The sequence below is a fragment of the Heteronotia binoei genome, chromosome 10 (assembly GCF_032191835.1).
Source record: "Heteronotia binoei isolate CCM8104 ecotype False Entrance Well chromosome 10, APGP_CSIRO_Hbin_v1, whole genome shotgun sequence".
In the NCBI taxonomy this organism is placed as follows: domain Eukaryota; kingdom Metazoa; phylum Chordata; class Lepidosauria; order Squamata; family Gekkonidae; genus Heteronotia; species Heteronotia binoei.
The window spans coordinates 14,028,539-14,047,538 of NC_083232.1; the positions used below are offsets into that span (position 1 = coordinate 14,028,539).

Genomic DNA, 19,000 nt, shown 5'->3' on the forward strand with positions numbered 1-19,000 from the left:
TCATGCTCGTCACAGCCTTGATCCTGGCTCTACCCCCAAGGTCCCCAGATTTTCCTGAGTCAGACCTGGAAGCCCTATGAACAATTCTCCAATCCAATGCGGCACCCAGTTTGGGGAGTGTCTCAAGAAAGGGTCCATGGACAGGGGTGGAATTCTAGCAGGAGCTCCTTTGCATATTAGGCCACAGACCCCTGATATAGCCAATCCTCCAAGAGCTTACAAAAAAAGAGCCTCGTAAGCTCCTGGAGGATTGGCTACATCAGGGGTGTGTGGCGTAATATGCAAAGGAGCTTCTGCTAGAATTCCACTCCTGCCCATGGGTATTTTGATTTGACAAATCATGTACTGTTGATTCCCCTCCCTGCTTCCTCTGTAGGTCTGAAGGTCATCGTAGGGGCCCTTATCCAGTCCGTCAAGAAGCTTGCGGATGTGATGATTCTGACGGTTTTCTGCCTGAGCGTCTTTGCCCTCATCGGCCTTCAGCTCTTTAAGGGACACTTGAGACACAAATGCGTCAGGAACTACACTGAGTATCTCCTCCAGAACAATATAACAAGGCTTCCTGCTGATAGTGACACTATAAGAGAACGGAACTTGACTTTGTATGAGGATTTCATCAAGGACGCAGGTAAGCCTCTTCCTAAATGCCTCACAAAATAATTGACTTGTTGCACTTGCCACCTTCAGGTTTGCTGAAGGCACTAGCACAGGGGTGGCCAAACTGTGGCTTAGGAGCCACATGTGGCTCTTTCACACATATTGTGTGGCTCTAAAAGCCCCCACTGCCCCATTGGCCAGCTTGGAGAAGGCATTTGTTGGCAAGTTGGAGAATGCATTTGAAGTTAAAGTTGCTTTCTTTCCACCTCCATGTCCCTCCCCCATCTGTTTGTTTTCTTTCCACCCCTCCCTCCCTCCCTCCCTTCCTTCCTTCCCTCCATTCCTCCTTCCCTCCCTCCCTCCCTCCCTTCCTTCCCTCCCTCCCTCCCTTCCTTCCTTCCTTCCTTCCTTCCCACCCTCCCTTCCTCCTTCCCTCCCTCCCTCCCTCCCTTTCTTTCTTTCTTTCTTTCTTCTTCTTTCTTTCTTTCTTTCTTTCTTTCTTTCTTTCTCCCTCCCTTCCTCCCTTCCTTCCTTCCTTCCTTCCTTCCTTCCTTCCCTCCCTCCATTCCTCTCTCCCTCCTTCCCTCCCTCCCTCCCTCCCTGCCTTCCTTCCCTCCATTCCTCCTTCCCTCCTTCCCTCCCTCCCTTCCTTCCCTCCCTCCCTCCCTCCCTTCCTTCCGTCCTTCCTTCCCTCCATTCCTCCTTCCCTCCCTCCCTCCCTTTCTTTCTTTCTTTCTTTCTTTCTTCTTTCTTTCTTTCTTTCTTTCTTTCTTTCTTTCTTTCTTTCTTTCTTTCTTTCTTTCTTTCTTTCTTTCTTCCTTCCTTCCTTCCTCCCTCCCTTCCTCCCTTCCTCCCCCCCTCCCCCCTCCCTCCCTCCCTCCCTCCCTTCCTTCCTTCCTTCCTTCCTTCCTTCCTTCCTTCCTTCCTTCCTTCCTTCCTTCCTTCAACATCTGATGTTCATGTCTTGTGGCTCTCAAACATCTGACTTTTTCTATGTAGCTCTTATGTTAAGCAAGTTTGGCCACCCCTGCACTAGCAGTTACTGAGCCTATATCTGCCACTTCGCACTGTGCTCACCTGAACTACTTGATACCATTCCTGCTGTCGGCCATGGGAAATTCTTGGAGATTTGGAGGTAGTGCTTATGGAAGGGGGAGTCTGGGGTGGATTTCATCCGGCATCTGTGGTCTACTGTAGATTTTGTCCTCTGAAGCTGCTCTTTTTTACCAGAGGAACTGATCTCTCTAATGTAGTCATCAGGGCTTTTTGAAAGCAGGAATGTAGTTCCAACTGGCTTGGCATCCGGGGGTGTGGCCTAATATGCAAATTGGTTCCTGCTCAGCTTATCCTACAAAAAAAGCCCCGTGTGAAACAATGGCGATGTCAGGGGTGTGTGGCTTAATGTGCAATTAAGTTCCTGCTGGGATTACCCTACAAGAAAGCCCTGTGTGAAACAATGGTGACATGGGGGGTGTTATGCCAACAGAGGTTTTTTGAGTTGGAACTGGACATCTGGGGTGTGGCTTAATATGGAAATAAGTTCCTGCTGGGCTTTTTCTGGTAGTCATTCTGGAGGTCTCAAGGCCTCTACCTGGAGTTTCATAGCTCTACCCTCCCCATTCATCTTAAATAATTTTGGTTCATTCAAGATAGGCCCTGCCTTGGCTAAACCAGAAATTGCCTGTTAAGGCACCAGGCTGTTCAGTGGGGTGAAATTCTTCTGGACCAGGTGTGTCAAACTCATTTGTAACGAGGGCTGGATCTGGCATAAATGAGACCTTGTCGGGCCGGGCCATGTTGGGCCAGGCCATGTGTGTACCTATTTAAGATTAGGTAGCAGAAATATAAACTTTTTAAAGGATGCAGACAAACATGACTAAAGTTTTTTTTTTAAGCTTAAAATAAAACATGCTTAAAACATTAGCACTCGTTGGTCTTAAAGGTGTTTTCCTTGTATCTCTCCCATGGGATCCAGGGAACCGGGCAAAGGAAGCTCTGGCTCTTTCCCTCCCTCCCCAGGGGATCAGGAGGAGGAGAAGCCTCAACCAATGGAGAAAACAGGTTTTGCTCTGTTGCTCCTGTGCGATTGAGCAAGCCTGGCAAAGCAAGTTGAGCTGCAGAAGGAAGCAAGAGAGAGGGAAAAGGAAGCAGACAAGAGCCAGTTGCTCGGGGGCCTGATAGGAGCCCTCCAAGGGCCTGATTCGCCCCCTCCCGGGCTGCATGTTTGACACCCCTGTTCTAGACCAATAACAGGCACACAGCAATGTGAATCCTTCATTTTGTGAAGCCCTCGTATGTGAGCAGGGGTGCTAACTTTTGATTTAAAAAAAAAAGAGGCACCAGAAAGGAAGGGGTGCAGGAGGGGGAGGGGAACAGGGCAGTTCTTGAAGGAATCCGGAAGTTCAGGGGTTGCTATCAGGAGGCACTTGGCAAAATTCAGCAGTAGAGCCAGGAGGTTAGTACTTTTGCAGTACTGGATATCATCGCGGCAGAACAGCATATCATTGAGTTGGCTTTGTTATTGCATCTGTATTGTACAAAAGGGAAAAGATGAGTATCAGGAGTAAATTTTAGTCTGCCAGCAATGCTTAGACATGTAACATGGTTTTGACCAGTGTTCCCTCTAAGCTGAGTTAGTGTGAGCTAGCTCACAGGTTTTTAGCTTCCAGCTCACACGTTTTTATCTTCGCTCATGAAAAGTGGCCCCGGAGCAAACTAATTTATACGCTAGCTCACAACGTCAATGCCAGTAGCTCACGAAGTAGAATTTTTGCTCACAAGACTCCACAGCTTAGAAGGAGTATTGGTTTTGACATAACGATCTGGTTGGCAATCCTACCTGTATTTATCTAGGTCACTTTTATTGCAGCCAATTACAAATTCAAAAACCACACCAGTGACATCTTATTGTGCCACAATGGTACGGATAGTGGGTAAGTGTGCTTCATTTTCTCTGAGTTCCCCACCTCCCCGTATGTTTAAAACAGTTCTGAGAATGTAGATTTACAATGGCTTCAGTTAGATTTCAGGGGAGTCCCACGACATATGATAGCAATAGAAACAAAGGCAAGAGATTGTGGTGCTCTCCTCATCCTATAAACTGAATTCTTACTTTCTCCTCTGAAGTTTTGAAATGGTCTTGCTTCATTCTCTGAGATGAGTATTCCGATTGCGCCCCCGTGTGGTGCGATTCTGATTTCTCGTTCTCTAGTTAAGACAATTGAGAGTGAAAGCACGTCCCACATGCCAGAAAAAAAAGAAAAAGAAAAGAAAAATCACCACATGTTTTGTAAATCTCCTCTAAGTTCAAAAGAACACATGAAGCTGCCTTATAGTGAATCAGACCATTAATCAAAGTCAGTATTGTCTACTCAGACCGGCAGCGGCTCTCCAGGGTCTCAAGCTGAGGTTTTTCACGCCTATTTGCCTGGACCCTTTTTAGTTGGAGATGTCGGGGATTGAACCTGGGACCTTCTGCTTACCAAGCAGATGCTCACTGAGCCGCAGCCTCATTCATGGCTCTCCAGCTGTTTTTCACACCTACTTGCCTGGACCCTTTTTAGTTGGAGATGCCGGGGATTGAACCTGGGACCTTCTGCTTACCAAGCAGACGCTCTACCACTGAGCCACAGCCCCATTCATGGCTCTCCAGGGTCTCAAGCTGAGGTTTTTCATGCCTACTTGCCTGGACCCTTTTTAGTTGGAGATGTCGGGGATTGAACCTGGGACCTTCTGCTTACCAAGCAGATGCTCTACCACTGAGCCACAGCCCCATTCATGGCTCTCCAGGGTCTCAAGCTGAGGTTTTTCATGCCTACTTGCCTGGACCCTTTTTAGTTGGAGATGTCGGGGATTGAACCTGGGACCTTCTGCTTACAAAGCAGATGCTCTACCACTGAGCCACCATCCCCCCTCGCCCCCGATGTGCTTTCCGCTTACATTGAAATGTTGGAAACTTGCTGTCACTGAAAATCTAATTTGTAGCCACTGTCCAGATGAATACGTATGCTTGAAGGTTGGCACTAATCCCGACGAAGGCTTCACAAGCTTCGATACATTCGGCTGGGCCTTCCTCTCCTTGTTCCGCCTCATGACGCAGGATTACTGGGAACGCCTCTATCAGCAGGTACAAGAATCATGTGTTTTGTCCGTATTTTATAGGGTTTCCAGCCTCCAGGTAGAACACCAGAACAACACTGCGTATCAGTAATTACAAAAAAAGCACTACCACTGCAGTGCCAATATTATGTCCTTACTTCAACATTAATCTTTAAAGACTTATACAATTCAAGAAAGTCTCAATGGGTGATAAGAGATGGGTGGTTTGGGGTGGTTGGGAGGCATCCTGAAGTCTCCAAACACTCCCCAGTGAAGTGCCTGTATCCCGTCTGCCAGGTGTCTGGGCACCTTCAGACGCGGAGGCTGCTCAGAAGCTGGAAGGGCTGTTTCTTCCCCCAACAAGTTAAGAAGAAGAAGAATTGCAGATTTATACCCTGCCTTTCTCTCTGAATCAGGGACTCAGAGTGGCTCACAATCTCCTTTATCTCCTCCCCCCACAACAGACACCCTGTGAGGTAGATGAAGATATTGGATTTATATCCCGCCCTCCACTCTGAAGAGTCTCAGAGCGGCTCACAATCTCCTTTACCTTCCTCCCCTACAACAGACACCCTGTGAGGTAGATGAAGATATTGGATTTATATCCCGCCCTCCACTCCAAAGAGTCTCAGAGTGGCTCATAATCTCCTTTCCCTTCCTCCCCCACAACAGACACCCTGTGAGGTGGGTGGGGCTGGAGAGGGCTCTCACAGCAGCTGCCCTTTCAAGGACAACCTCTGCCAGAGCTATGGCTGACCCAAGGCCATTCCAGCAGGTGCAAATGGAGGAGTGGGCAATCAAACCCGGTTCTCCCAGAGAAGAGTCCGCACACTTAACCACTATACCAAACTGACTCTCTATTAGAGCTATGGCTGACCCAAGGCCATTCCAGCAGGTGCAAGTGGAGGAGTGGGCAATCAAACCCGGTTCTCCCAGAGAAGAGTCCGCACACTTAACCACTACACCAAACTGGCACCAAAAGGCCAGGGATATTATGCCTTCTGGCTGTTTTTGCTAAGGACCACTACACCAGACTGGCTCAAGTGCTCATGCGCTCAGTGCTCCCAACAGTTTTTAAAGGGAAAAAGGCAGAAACGGCTTGGGGTAGCTTCGCGCTTTCACTCAGTGAAGTCGCCTCGCATCCGCTCTGCCACTTTCAGATGCCAATGGGGCAACTGGCTGACGGCTCAGAAATTTGCTACCACTTTGTAAGCGGTAGCTTTTTGAGCCAATCTGCGGAGGCCAGAGGATGGGGAGAGTGTGGGACAGGGATGGGCGGCAGATGTTGGTGTGTGGAAGGATTTTTGGGGTCGATTTCAGAGCCATCTCTGAAGAAGAAGAAGAATTGCAGATTTATACCCTGCCCTTCTCTCTGAATCAGAGACTCAGAGTGGCTTACAACTTCCTTTATCTTCTTCCCCCACAACAGACACCCTGTGAGGTGGGCGGGACTGAGAGGGCTTCCACAGCAGCTGCCCTTTCAAGGACAACTCTGCCAGAGCTATGGGTGACCCAAGGCCATTCCAGCAGCTGCAAGTGGAGGAGTGGGGAATCAAACTCGATTCTCCCAGATAAGAGTCCTTGCACTTAACCACTACACCATACTGGCTTGAGTTGGTCCAAAGTGCCAGTCTGCAGTGCCAGATTAAACCCCGTGGAGGCCCCTAGGCAGTCGAAATCTCAGGGGCCCTCTTACAAATTGTCTCTGAGTTGGAGGGCCCACCCCGCCACCTGCAGCCCCAACTGAAACCTGAAGGCACCTTCTCAAAAGCCCGTTTTGACAAAGCTGTGGGGGGAGAGGCAGAGAGATGCAAACTTGGCAACGATGCCACGCAAGTTGGGCAAAGTGTGGCTCAGTTGCTGGTTGCGTGTGCAGACTGGGAGGGCTGCAAGCAGGGGGGGAACTGGGGAGGAAAGCCAGCCCGGGGCCCCTAAAGGCATGGGGATCCATGGGCCAGTGCCTGCTTGGCCTAATTGTTAATCTGGCCCTGCCGGTCTGTAATCACTCAAAAACTCACTCTTCCTTAAGGACTGATTTGTTGGACTGGAAGAGTGAGGGCGTTTTCGCACTGACCTTACTCGGGAGTGATGTCCCTCTTCACCGCGCAGCGTCTGCACGGATTTCGCACTAATTGCTCCGCGGAACCCGGAGGAGCCGCAAAGCCCCGTGGCTTTTGCGTCGCAAATGTAAACCGCCAAAAACCAGTTTACATTTGCGACGCAAAAGCCGCGGGACTTTGCGGCTCTTCCGGGTTCTGCGGAGCAATTAGTGCGAAATCCGCGCAGACGCTGCGCGGTGAAGAGGGACGTCGCTCCCGAGTAAGGTCAGTGCGAAAACGCTCTGAGTTTACTTGCTGAATTAGTGTAGCTTTGGGTTTTGCTCAGCAGCTCCTGCTTCTGTATTGTTTGGACTGTATTTTCCCTGCAAGTGGAAATAGGTGGAAACCCTTTTGATCAACGCATTAGAACAAGGTTTATCGATGTGTACTTTCTGACTTCAGACCCTCAGAGCTGCTGGAAGATCTATATGCTGTTTTTTGTGCTCGTCATCTTCCTGGGATCATTTTATCTGGTCAACTTGATCTTAGCGGTGGTCACGATGGCCTACGAAGAGCAGAGCAAGGCGACGATTGCTGAAACGGAGGCGAAAGAGAGGAAATTCCGCGAAGCCATGGAGCTGCTGAAGAAAGAGCACGAGGTCCGGTCTTATTCCTTTGCTAAGCCCCGTTTCCCACAAACGTTGCCTGTCGCAGGAGGTGCCAGACTTACGTGCCAAGAGAAATACGTTCATTAAGAAAATGATTATATTCTATCGCCTGAAAGTGGCCACCCATAGAGGGACTGGGTCATTATGGCTCTAAGTTGCTTCTTTTTCCAATTAACCCTTGCTGCTACCAGGTAGTTCTGCTACGCTTTTGCATCAGCTATGGGTTGTTAAGAACATAAGAGAAGCCATGTTAGATCACGCCAATGGCCCATCCAGTCCAACATTCTGTGTCACACAGCGGCCAAATATATATATATACACACACACACTGTGGCTAATAGCCACTGATGGACCTCTGCTCCATATTTCTATCTAACCCCCTCTTGAAGGTGGCCATGCTTGTGGCCGCCACCACCTCCTGTGGCAGTGAATTCCACATGTTAATCACCCTTTGGGTGAAGAAGTACTTCCTTTGATCCGTTTTAACCTGTCTGCTCAGCAATTTCATCGAATGCCCACGAGTTCTTGTATTGTGAGAAAGGGAGAAAAGGACTTCTTTCTCTACTTTCTCCATCCCATGCATAATCTTGTAAACCTCTATCATGTCACCCCGCAGTCGACGTTTCTCCAAGCTAAAGAGCCCTAAGCGTTTCAACCTTTCTTCATAGGGAAGGTGTTCCAGCCCTTTAATCATTCTAGTTGCCCTTTTCTGGACTTCCTCCAATGCTATAATATCCTTTTTGAGGTGCGGCGACCAGAACTGCACACAGTACTCCAAATGAGACCGCACCATCGATTTATACAGGGGCATTATGATACTGGCTGATTTGTTTTCAATTCCCTTCCTAATAATTCCCAGCATGGCGTAGGCCTTTTTTATTGCAATCGCACACTGTCTTGACATTTTCATGAATTATCTACCACGACCCCAAGATCTCTCTCATGGTCAGTCTCTGCCAGTTCACAGTCATTCAGTGAGGAAAAAATCCTCTTAGGAGAAATGGACCCAGGTCACACTCGAGATGGGCTCCCCTGGGGGGTGGGGACAGTTGGTAGTTTGTCAAGTGGCAGCTAACTGCTGGTGACCCCAGCAAGGGGCTTTCAAGGCAAGTGAGAAGCAGAGGTGGTTGGCCGTGGCCTTCCTCCGCAGCATGTTCCTTGGTGGTCTCCCATCCAAGATTCATGGCAACCCCAGCATGGAGCTTTTGAGGGAAGGAAGAAGCACAGGTGGTTTGCCATCGCCTTCCTCTGCCCTCCCTTCCTTGCTGGCCCTGCCCGCCTTCCTTGATGGTCTCCCACCCAAGATTTATGCTAACCCCAACAATGGGGTTTTCAAGGCAAGGAGAAGCACAGGTGGTTTGCCATTTCTTTCCTCTGCAGGGTATTCCTTGATAGTCTTCCATCCAAGTGCCAACCCTGCTTAGAAGAAGACTGCAGATTTACACCCCGCCCTTCTCTCTGAACTCAGAGACTCAGAGCGGCTTACAATCTCCTATATCTTCTTCCCCCACAACAGACACCCTGTGAGGTGGGTGGGGCTGAGAGAGCTCTGACAGAAGCTGCCCTTTCAAGGACAACTCCAACTTCATGTAGAATTCACTGCCACAGGAGGTGGTGTCTATCTATCTATCTATCTATCTATCTATCTATCTATCTATCTATCTATCTATCTATCTATCTATCTATCTATCTATCTATCTATCTATCTATCTATCTATCTATCTATCTATCTATCTATCATCTATCTATCTATCTATCTATCTATCTATCTATCTATCTATCTATCTATCATCTATCTATCTATCTATCTATCTATCTATCTATCTATCTATCTATCTATCTATCTATCTATCTATCTATCTATCTATCTATCTATCTATCTATCTATCTATCTATCTATCTATCATCTATCTATCTATCTATCTATCTATCATCTATCTATCTATCTATCTATCTATCATCTATCTATCTATCTATCTATCTATCTATCATCTATCTATCTATCTATCTATCATCTATCTATCTATCTATCTATCTATCTATCTATCTATCATCTATCTATCTATCTATCTATCTATCTATCTATCTATCTATCTATCTATCATCTATCTATCTATCTATCTATCTATCTATCTATCTATCTATCTATCTATCTATCTATCTATCTATCATCTATCTACCATTGTGAAACACAGAGTGTTGGACTGGATGGGCCATCGGCCTGATCCAACATAGCTTCTCTTACGTTCTTATGAGAGCTATGGCTGACCCAAGGCCATTCCAGCAGGTGCAAGTGGAGGAGTGGGGAATCAAACCTGGTTCTCCCAGATAAGAGTCCGCACTCTTACCCACTACACCAAACTGGCTCTCCAGCTTCCAAGATCTGACCAGATTAGGCTATACCATGCCATCATCTCTCCCAGTTATTACTTTTGAGAATTCTAAAAAGTGAAGGTTTTTTTTTTTTTTTAAATTGAAAATTGCCTTTAATTGCAATTTTTGAAAAAACCATGTGCCTTGAATCTGATCCATCAGGGCTCTTGTTATGTTCTTAAGTTTTCTCAGAGCCCAGTGAGGATAGCAAGGATTGAACCCAGGAACTCTTATAGGTGTGCCAGTTAGTTGTTATGCCTGGATAGGAGACTGGCCCTCAAAGTTACCCTGTCCAGAATAGAGGAATTCATGGTTGAAAATCAGCTGCCCCACATCAGACAAAGCAACTTTATTGCCAAACAGTCTCAAGAATCTTCATGGGGCCCAAAAGCAAAATTAATTTGTGAATCACTTTGATAGCCAGTGGGAACGCATGTCTCTGCTCTTGGGAAGTCAGTGTGCTGCATAGTAACAGTTTGGTTCCAAGTAAAGTGCTGTTCAATTCTTAGTTCTGTGTTTCTACGTTCTAGGAATTAACCGCTAGAGAAGATGACAGCATCTCTCATAGTTCATTGGAAGCATCGCCCGCGGCATCCAAGGAGGTGAAAGAAAGAAGCAACAGAATGAAGAAAAAGATGTCTCTAGGGATGGAGGATTGCGGAGAAGATCTAAAAATCCCTAAGTCGCAGTCTGTCGAAAGCCATCGCAAATCGGTAACTTGTGGCTTAAAGCCCTAAGTGCGCAAACTATTGCTTTAAAAACGTTTGATGTGATTTAACGCCTGTGACAAAGGATCTAAAGGACAGGAAAGAATTAAAAAGTGGTGTTTAGATGAAGAACTTTTCAGCGTCGGGAAAAAAGCAAGAGCAGAATCAAGGCTTTTTTTTGTAGCAGGAACTCCTTTGCATATTAGGCCACATTCCCCTGATGTAGCCAATCCTCCTGGAATTTACCGTAGGCCCTGTACTAAGAGCCCTGCAAGTTCTTGGAGGACTGGCTACATCAGGGGTGTTTGGCCTAATAGGCAAAGGCATTCCTGCTGCAAAAAAAAGCCCTGAGCAGAATTATAACCACTGTAATCTTAAAACGAGCAATGGGCAGTTCAAAACCCTGCATGGCTCCAGATTGCTGCTGAGCGGGGCTTCCTGGATTAAGGGGCAGCTGTTCATGCACACAGTTTAAAGGAACCCCAAGCAGACTAGAACAGCCGTCATCTTAAAATGGGCAATGGGCAGAGCAGGACCCTGTGTAGCCTAGGGTTGCCAATCCCCAGGTGGGGGCAGGGGATCCCCCGGTTTGGAGGCCCTCCCCCCACTTCAGGGTCGTCAGAAAGCAGGGGGAGGGAAGGGAAATGACTGCTGGGAACTCTATTATTCCCTATGGAGATTTATTCCCATAGAAAATAATGGAGAATTGATCCGTGGGTATCTGGAGCTCTGGGGGGACTGTTTTTTGAGGTAGAGGCACCTAATTTGCAGTATAGCATCTAGTGCCTCTCCCCAAAATACCCCCCAAGTTTCAAAAAGATTGGACCAGGGGGTCCAATTCTATGAGCCCCAAAAGAAGGTGCCTGCATCCTTCATTATTTCCTATGGAAGGCATTGAAAAGGTGTGCCGTCTCTTTAAATGTGATGGCCAGAACTCCCTTTGGAGTTCAATTATCCTTGTCACAGCCTTGATCTTGGCTCCACCCCTAATGTCTCCTGGCTCCACCCCCAAAGTCTCCTGGTTCCACCCCCAAAGTCCCCAGATATTTCTTAAATTGGACTTGGCAACCCTAGTGTAGCCCCACAGTGCTTCTGAGTGGGGCTTCTTGTGTTAATGAGTGGCTGCTCACTAGGGCTGCCAAGTTCCCATCGGAGGCAAGGGATCCCCTGCTTTGGCGGGCCCTAACCTGCCAGCAGGGAGGAGGCCACCAAGGGAATCCCTGCCCCCCCCCCCACAAGGGTCCTGTTGCAACACAGCACGTGCAGCTCTCAGAAGTGATGTATCGTGCCGGGCACATTGTGTAGGGACGCTCTAGGAATTCATGTGAAATTCTATGGTTTCATGCAGGGATGCTCTAGCAATTTGGGGGAGAGGAGCTCTGCGGTACCATAGAGTTTTCTCACAAATTGCTAGAGTGTCCCTGTGTGAAACCATAGAGTTTTCTGCAAACTCCTAGAGTATCCCCGTGCAATGTGCCCTGCTTGATATGTCACTGCCAAGTGACGTCATCGCAGTGTGTGTGCACAAAAAAAGGTCCCACACCAGCAGCCATGGGGTACTTGGCAATCCTACCAATCACACACAAATAGCTTAGTGTGTTTAGCTATTAAAGGCTTAGGGAAATTCCCCCAGTGACATCACTCATCCTGCCCCACATACTGTGATCCTGGGCATAACAGGTAGGGTTACCAATCCCCAGGTGGGGGCAGGGGATCCCCAGGTTTGGAGGCCCTCCTCCCACTTCAGGGTCATCAGAAAGCGGGGGGGAGGGGAGGGAAATGTCTGCTGGGAACTCTTATTATTCCCTTTGGAGACGAATCCCATAGGAAATAATGGAGAATTGATCCGCAGGTATCTGGGGCCCCGGGGAGGCTGTTTTTGGAGGCAGAGGCACCAAATTTGCAGTAAAGGATCCAGTGCCTCTCCGCAAAATACCCCCAAGTGTCAAAAGGATTGGAGCAGGGGGTCCAATTCTATGAGCCCCAAAAGAAGGTGCCCTTATCTTTCATTATTTCCAATGGAGGGAAGAGGTGTACGGTCCCTTTAAATGTGATGGCTGGAACTCCCTTCGGAGTTCAATAATGCTTGTCACACCCTTGCTCCTGGCTCCACCCCCAGCATCTCCTGGCTCCACCCCCGAAGTCCCCAGATATTCCTTGAATTGGACTTGGCAACCCTAATAACAGTGCCCTTGTGGATTTTTAAAAATGCCATTCCGCACCACTGCTTTGGAGCTGTGGGGGACCCAGTCACCATTTGTTATAAAACGAAAGATAGTTCGACCCTTATTTACCAGGCTGAGTTAGTGTGTTACGATGCGATGTGTTACAGTGCTGATGAGTTCCCGCCTTGCATTTGCAGAGCTATAAGGTTGCAGACTCTGGGTTTGGAAAGATTTGGAGACTTGAGGGCGGAGTCCAGGAGGGTGGCGCTTAGGTAGGGAAGAGACCTCAGCAGAGTGTCGTGCCACACAATCCATCTTCCAAAGCAGCCATTTGCTCCTGGAGGACTGGAAGAACTGAGTGCTCTCTAAAGTCTGGAGAGCAGCTGCAGTCCTAGATCTCCAGCCACCACCCGGGGGCTGGCAACCCTAGCAAAGCTACCGTTTCTGAAGGCAAAGGGTTTTTTTTTCCTTGAAGAGAAGGACGCAAAGCAGAAAGGGGAAGTTGCAAATGCCACATTCAGTGTTTCTTCTAAGCTGAGTTAGCGTGAGCCAGCTCACAGGTTTTTAGCCTCCAGCTCACACATTTTTGTCTTAGCTCAGGAAGGATGACCCCAGAATACACCAATTGATGCAGTGGCTCACAACTTTAATGCCAGCAGCTCACAAAGTAGAATTTTAGCTCACAAGACTCTGCAGCTTAGAGGGAGCATTGTCCACAGTGGGCCAAAAATCAACAGATATCTGAACTTCCATGACAGATGGAGAATGTCAGACTCTGGATCAATACGCCCTCTAAGCTGTGGAGTCTTGTGAGCAAAAAATTCTACTTTGTGAGCTACTGGCTTTAAAGTTGTGAGCTACTGCATGAATTAGTTTGCACTGGGGCCATTTTTCCTGACCTAAGACAAACATGTGTGAGACAGAGGCTAAAATCTGTGAGCTAGCTCACACTAACTCAGCTTAGAGCAGGGGTAGGGAACGTTGGCTCTCCAGATGTTTTTTTGCCTACAACTCCCATCAGCCCCAGCCAGCATGACCAATGGCTGGGGCTGATGGGAGTTGTAGGCAAAAAATATCTGGAGAACCAACGTTCCCTACCCCTGGCTTAGAGGGAACACCGCCCTGGATCAATCTTTTTCTCCTTTCCCCCCCGTTGTGACTTCCTATAGGCTCTGTTCAGCCATAATTATGGTCCTAGCTCGAACCCGATGAAGCGCCGTCCCAGTCACGGAAGCGTGTTCAGCTTCCATATCTCTGGGCGCGAGGTGGGCTCAAGGCCCGACGGAGGGGAGGACGAGTCGAGCAGCACCGGGGAGGCCGAGATCCAGCGTGGTTCGTTTCTGGCTGCCCGGATGGGGAGACGGCCCAGCGTCCAAAGTCAAGTCAGCTACAGCCCTCATCCTGGGACTCCAAGCTACACTCAGCCCGGCAGGTGGACCCCGGGAGATGATTGCAACGGGATGGTCTCATCCTTGGGAGGAGGCGGCGTGAGGTCATTCAACATGGACCCCGTTGCTGGGGAAGGGCTGTTGCTTCCCCCAGGGAGGGGAAGCCATCGCAGAGGTGATCTGGTGAGTAGAAAATGTAAGCATCCGGGTGTGAGACTCCACATGTTCTCTTGCTACCATTGATTGTAGTGATCAGGGCTTTTTTGTAGCAGGATCTCCTTGGAATATTAGGCCACACTTCCCCGATGTAGCCAATCCTCCTGGAGCTTACAGGACTCTTAGTGCAGGGCCTACTGTAAACTCCAGAAGGACTGGCTACATCAGGGGATGTGGTCTAATATGCAAAGGAGTTTCTGCTATAAAAAAGGCCTGATAGTAAGAATCCATTGTTGCTGTATATGGCTGCTGGAAATTTAGAACGGAGATTATTTCGCCTGCAGCTTTTTCTCTTTTGGATTTTTAAATGTGTGTGTGTGTGCGCGCACGCACACGCATGCACCTGGAAGTCATGTCAACCTCTGGTGACTGACCCCCTACTGGAGGATATTCAGAAAAGAGGCTGAATAAAGCCTGCCCGGGCCTCCCGGCTGCTGGTATTCCAAGGAAGTCACCCATCCGAGTACTTGCCAGAGTCTACCTTGCTTAACTTCCGAGATCTGATGAGACTGGACTATCCAGGTCAGGGTGCTTTTTAAAGAAGGTGGGACCTGAGGATCCTTTGGAATTACAGCTCCTCTCCAGACTACAGAGACCAGTTCCCCTGAAGAAAATGGATGCTTTGGAGGGTGGACTCTATGGCATTGCATGCATCCCACTGAGATCCCTGCCCTCCCCAGTCTCCATCCCCAAATTTCCATTGGACTTTCATGTACTCTGCTTGTTGCTTTAATGCTCCATGTTAAGTGGCAATAATATTGTGTACAATATAATAAGATCCAGGCTTTAGAGGAAACGAGCACCAGTCGTTTCCGACTCTGGGGTGATGTTGCTTTCACAACGTTTTCACGGCAGACTTTTTACAGGGTGGTTTGCCATTGGCTTCCCCAGTCTTTTACACTTCCCCCCACATCAAGCTAGGTACTCATTTGACCAACCTCGGAAGGATGGAAGGCTGAGTCAACCTTGGGCCGGCTACCTGAATCCAGCTCTGCTCAGGTCATGAGCAGAGAGTTCAGACCACAGTACTGTAGTACTGCTGCTTTACCACTCTGTGCCACGGGGCCGCTATAGACATTAGAGACATTTCAAAGGGAGATTAGAAAGAGAGACTGCTGAATTGCAACTTAAAACAATGCACCCTCCTGGACTGAATCGAGACCTAGGTTTCCTGTCTCATCATCAAGGCTGATTTCTCCCATGCCTGCATATCTCACACCTAATCCAATCATACCTGCTATGATGATTCATCCGCCATTGTCATTTGCCTGTTATTGTCATGGAGCATCTGAAATCACCCCACTCTCCAAGATACATGGGCAGATGGGCTCACGTTGCCACTGTATCTGAAGAGGTGACTCAAAGAAGCTCATACCCTACACATAAAAGTCATTAAAAAGCTGATAAAATAAAACATTTGATTAAATGTTTTAAGCAGGGGTAGAATTCTAGCAGGTGCTCCTTTGCATATTAGGCCACACCCCACTGATGTAGCCAGTCCTCCAAGAGCTTACAAGGCTGTTTTTTGTAAGCTCTTGGAGGATTGGCTACATCAGAGGTGTGTGGCCTAATATGCAAAGGAGCTCCTGCTAGAATTCCACTCCTGGTTATAGGAAGCTTAGAGAATCAGGGTTTGTCTTGTCTTCAGCATTTGCCATTGCATTAGCAGCCATGCTTGTAAAAAAGGAAAGTGTGAGACCTCCCATAACTATATTGTTTCCTTCCATCAGCCGACTCCTTCATACGATGAAGCCAACAAGATACTCCAGTCCCACCGTCTATCAGTGGACCACTATAATCAGCCGCTCCAGAGAGAAAGGGCAGCGAGCGCGGTCAGCGTCATTACCAGCGCGCTGGAAGGTAGAGCTGCTCTTATGTTGCATATTCAGAGACGCTTGATATACGGAGGATCGAGCTAAACGATACATGTGATGTGAACTGAGTGGGAGGCCCCCTGACCCAGCTCTCAGTCACACGTACCGTTGGGAGACTTATTGGTCAAAGTGCCGATTCCTCTTGCAGGAAGGTGAGCACTGTGAGAGAGGAAGAGGGCCTTCAATCTTCCCTCTTTTCTTAGTCGTCCCCTGTGCAAGTACCAGTCGTTTCCGACTCTGGGGTGACGTTGCTTTCACAACGTTTCCACGGCAGACTTTTGACGGGGAGGTTTGCCATTGCCTTCCCCAATCATCTACACTTTCCCCCCAGCAAGCTGGGTACTCGTTTGACCGACCTTGGAAGGATGGAAGGCTGAGTCAACCTCGAGCCGGCTACCTGAAAACCCAGCTTCCGCCGGGGATCGAACTCAGGTCGTGAGCAGAGCTTAGTCGTAGGAGTGTCTGTTTTAGGGCTGTCAATTCCCAGGTGGGCAAAGACAAAACAACCAACTGTGAAAACGGTAATGAAAGAAATCCAAAAGCTTAATAACCATTTAGCAAATGCTTAAAGCAAAACAATACTAATATCTCAAATATTGCAAATTAATTGCAAACACCCTACAATTTCAATAGTAAATAACCCAAAACAACAATCTTATTCATTCAAGTTCATTTAAAGGCGTCCATTTCTGACTTTTTAAACTCACAACGATTCACCCGCTCCGACGGGCTGAATTAAAGTGCTGGTGCTCCTAATATGGCCATGCAGAAAAAGGTTCCTATAGTTTCCACATTTTTGTTAATCATCCAAATTCATGGCTTCCAGTGTTCATAAATGAACTTTTTGCACCCAAAGCTGAAGTGGGTATGATATAAGCCTCTGACAGGAATGCGCCTTTACTTCTGTTTCTGGGAAAACACTTGAACATATGAACATATGAAGCTGCCTTATACTGAATCAGACCCTTGGTCCATCAAAGTCAGTATTGTCTACTCAGACTGGCAGCGGCTCTCCAGGGCCTCAAGCTGAGGTTTTTCACACCTGTTTGCCTGAACCCTTTTTTGGAGATGCCAGGGATTGAACCTGGGACCTTCTGCTTCCCAAGCAGATGCTCTACCACTGAGCCACCGTCCCTCCCTTCTTCAGAGAGGCATATCGCAGTGCAAAGGTTCTTCCGCCAGTCACTTGTGCACAGCACCCAAGCCCGGAGAAAATTTTACTGTACTGTAAAGTTTCATTGTACTGTCGCTCCAGTTAAAACAGCATTGAGAGAAGACTGATGAAGGGTTAAACCAACGAAACTGTAGGAAATCCAGGAAATACGGTCTGTGCAGAACGACACCCCTGTCTTCACCCAGATTCCAGACTGTGAGAAGCAGCTGAAGGCAGTGCCTCTGAGATGCACTTTAGGAAAACAGACTGGGGGAGCACTGTGAGAGCGTTTGTTCTATTATTTTGCTGTATGGACTTATTATTTTGCTGTATTGTTAAACCGATTGCCCTAAAAACAGGAGCTTGGGGAATTTAGCATGTGGGCAATTAAGGCACAGTGAGATCTTGAGAATCTATATATACAGAAGGTGTCAGCTTTGGAAATTACCCAATAACAAAGAGATTTGTTCAAATAATCAATGGGGTTTATTATAAAGTACAGGCAAAACACACAAGAGCATAAAATCACACAACAGTCATACAGTCTAATAAGAACAGAGTTAAAATAGACAGAGGTAAACACGAGGGGAAACAAACAGGGTGATAATTACCTATCGTAGTCTTCGAGGAAGGCTCCAATGGCGACGAAAGCGGGAATGGGGGAGATGGCCCTCAACTGATCAGGTATCGGGGGTGTATCTAAACAGCAGGGTAGGTGTAATGTACTGGGAGACGAGTCGTGGTGGAAGCTTATTCTTTATTCGCTGGTACATTACAGAACTGGACAGACGCGGCCGGGTCCGCTAATTTATACATGCATCCCGGAACATCCCCTTCGCTGGCCAGCCCAATCCTGGCCAGTTAAACTTCCCGCCCTTGGTCTGGATTGGCGGGGCTTTCCCGCGCAGCGCACGGCGACCTGAGTGCGCCCTCAGGTCGCGCGGCGCTTGCGCTGAGTCCGATACTCTACACTCCTCCCCTCCTAGTTTAAACGACATAGTCCTTTAGGTACCCTGGTGTTCGGCGCTCCCGTGTTGATCTCCTCGGGGTTGCCGTCGGTAGGGGGCCCGATCCCGATGTGGGAGGCGCCGTTTCTGGCTGTTGCCCGCCCGCGTCGGGTACTGGCTCCGGTTCTGGTTCCGCGGCTCCGGGGGCATCATACGTTGGTAGCTCCTGTATTGGCGGCGCCTCTTCTGGCGGTACCGTGACCGGCGGTTCCCTGCTTTCTCCCTCTGCTGACTCCTCGGGTGGGGTGCGGCGGCGCAGCTGGTCGATGTGCCGTCTCAGCACCTGGCCTCCGGCGGTGGTTACCTCGTAGGACCGGGAGCCTGTCACCCTCAAAACCCTTCCCGCTAACCACTCGGGGCCGCTTGAAAAGTTTTTCGCATACACTGGATCGCCCGGGAAGAACCCTCTCACTGCCTCCCTGACCTCGGGGGTCCCGCGGACCTCTGGCGCCCTGTCCGGGTGTAGCCTATCTAAACGAGTGGTCAGTTTCCTCCCCATGAGCAGTTCTGCGGGGCTGAAACCGGTTATGGGGTTTGGGGTGATCCTGTTGTGGAACAGGAAGGCTGAGAGGCGGTAGTCCCATTCCCCTTGTACTATACGTCCCAGGGCTTCCTTGGTGGTCCGCACCATCCTCTCCGCCTGGCCGTTGGTGGCTGGATGGAATGGGGCGGACCTTATGTGCCTTATAAGGTATCTGTCGGTGAACTCCCGGAA

General features: G+C 48.6%; 1 protein-coding gene and 1 non-coding gene across 2 annotated transcripts in view; one reads left to right on the forward strand and one right to left on the reverse strand.

Moving 5' to 3' along the window:
- LOC132578352 (sodium channel protein type 5 subunit alpha-like) overlaps window positions 1-19,000 on the forward strand; it is a 111,261-nt gene that overhangs the window by 9,290 nt on the left and 82,971 nt on the right. The window contains exons 6-13 of the mRNA XM_060248296.1: window positions 377-628; window positions 3,467-3,530; window positions 4,582-4,723; window positions 5,320-5,328; window positions 7,205-7,393; window positions 10,306-10,488; window positions 13,817-14,218; window positions 15,982-16,111. Coding sequence (XP_060104279.1) covers window positions 377-628; window positions 3,467-3,530; window positions 4,582-4,723; window positions 5,320-5,328; window positions 7,205-7,393; window positions 10,306-10,488; window positions 13,817-14,218; window positions 15,982-16,111 — 1,371 coding nt within the window. The remainder of the gene's footprint in view (window positions 1-376; window positions 629-3,466; window positions 3,531-4,581; window positions 4,724-5,319; window positions 5,329-7,204; window positions 7,394-10,305; window positions 10,489-13,816; window positions 14,219-15,981; window positions 16,112-19,000) is intronic.
- On the reverse strand, window positions 4,436-4,508 carry TRNAT-UGU (transfer RNA threonine (anticodon UGU)). The gene has a single exon. It is a non-coding gene; the product is annotated as a tRNA-Thr (tRNA).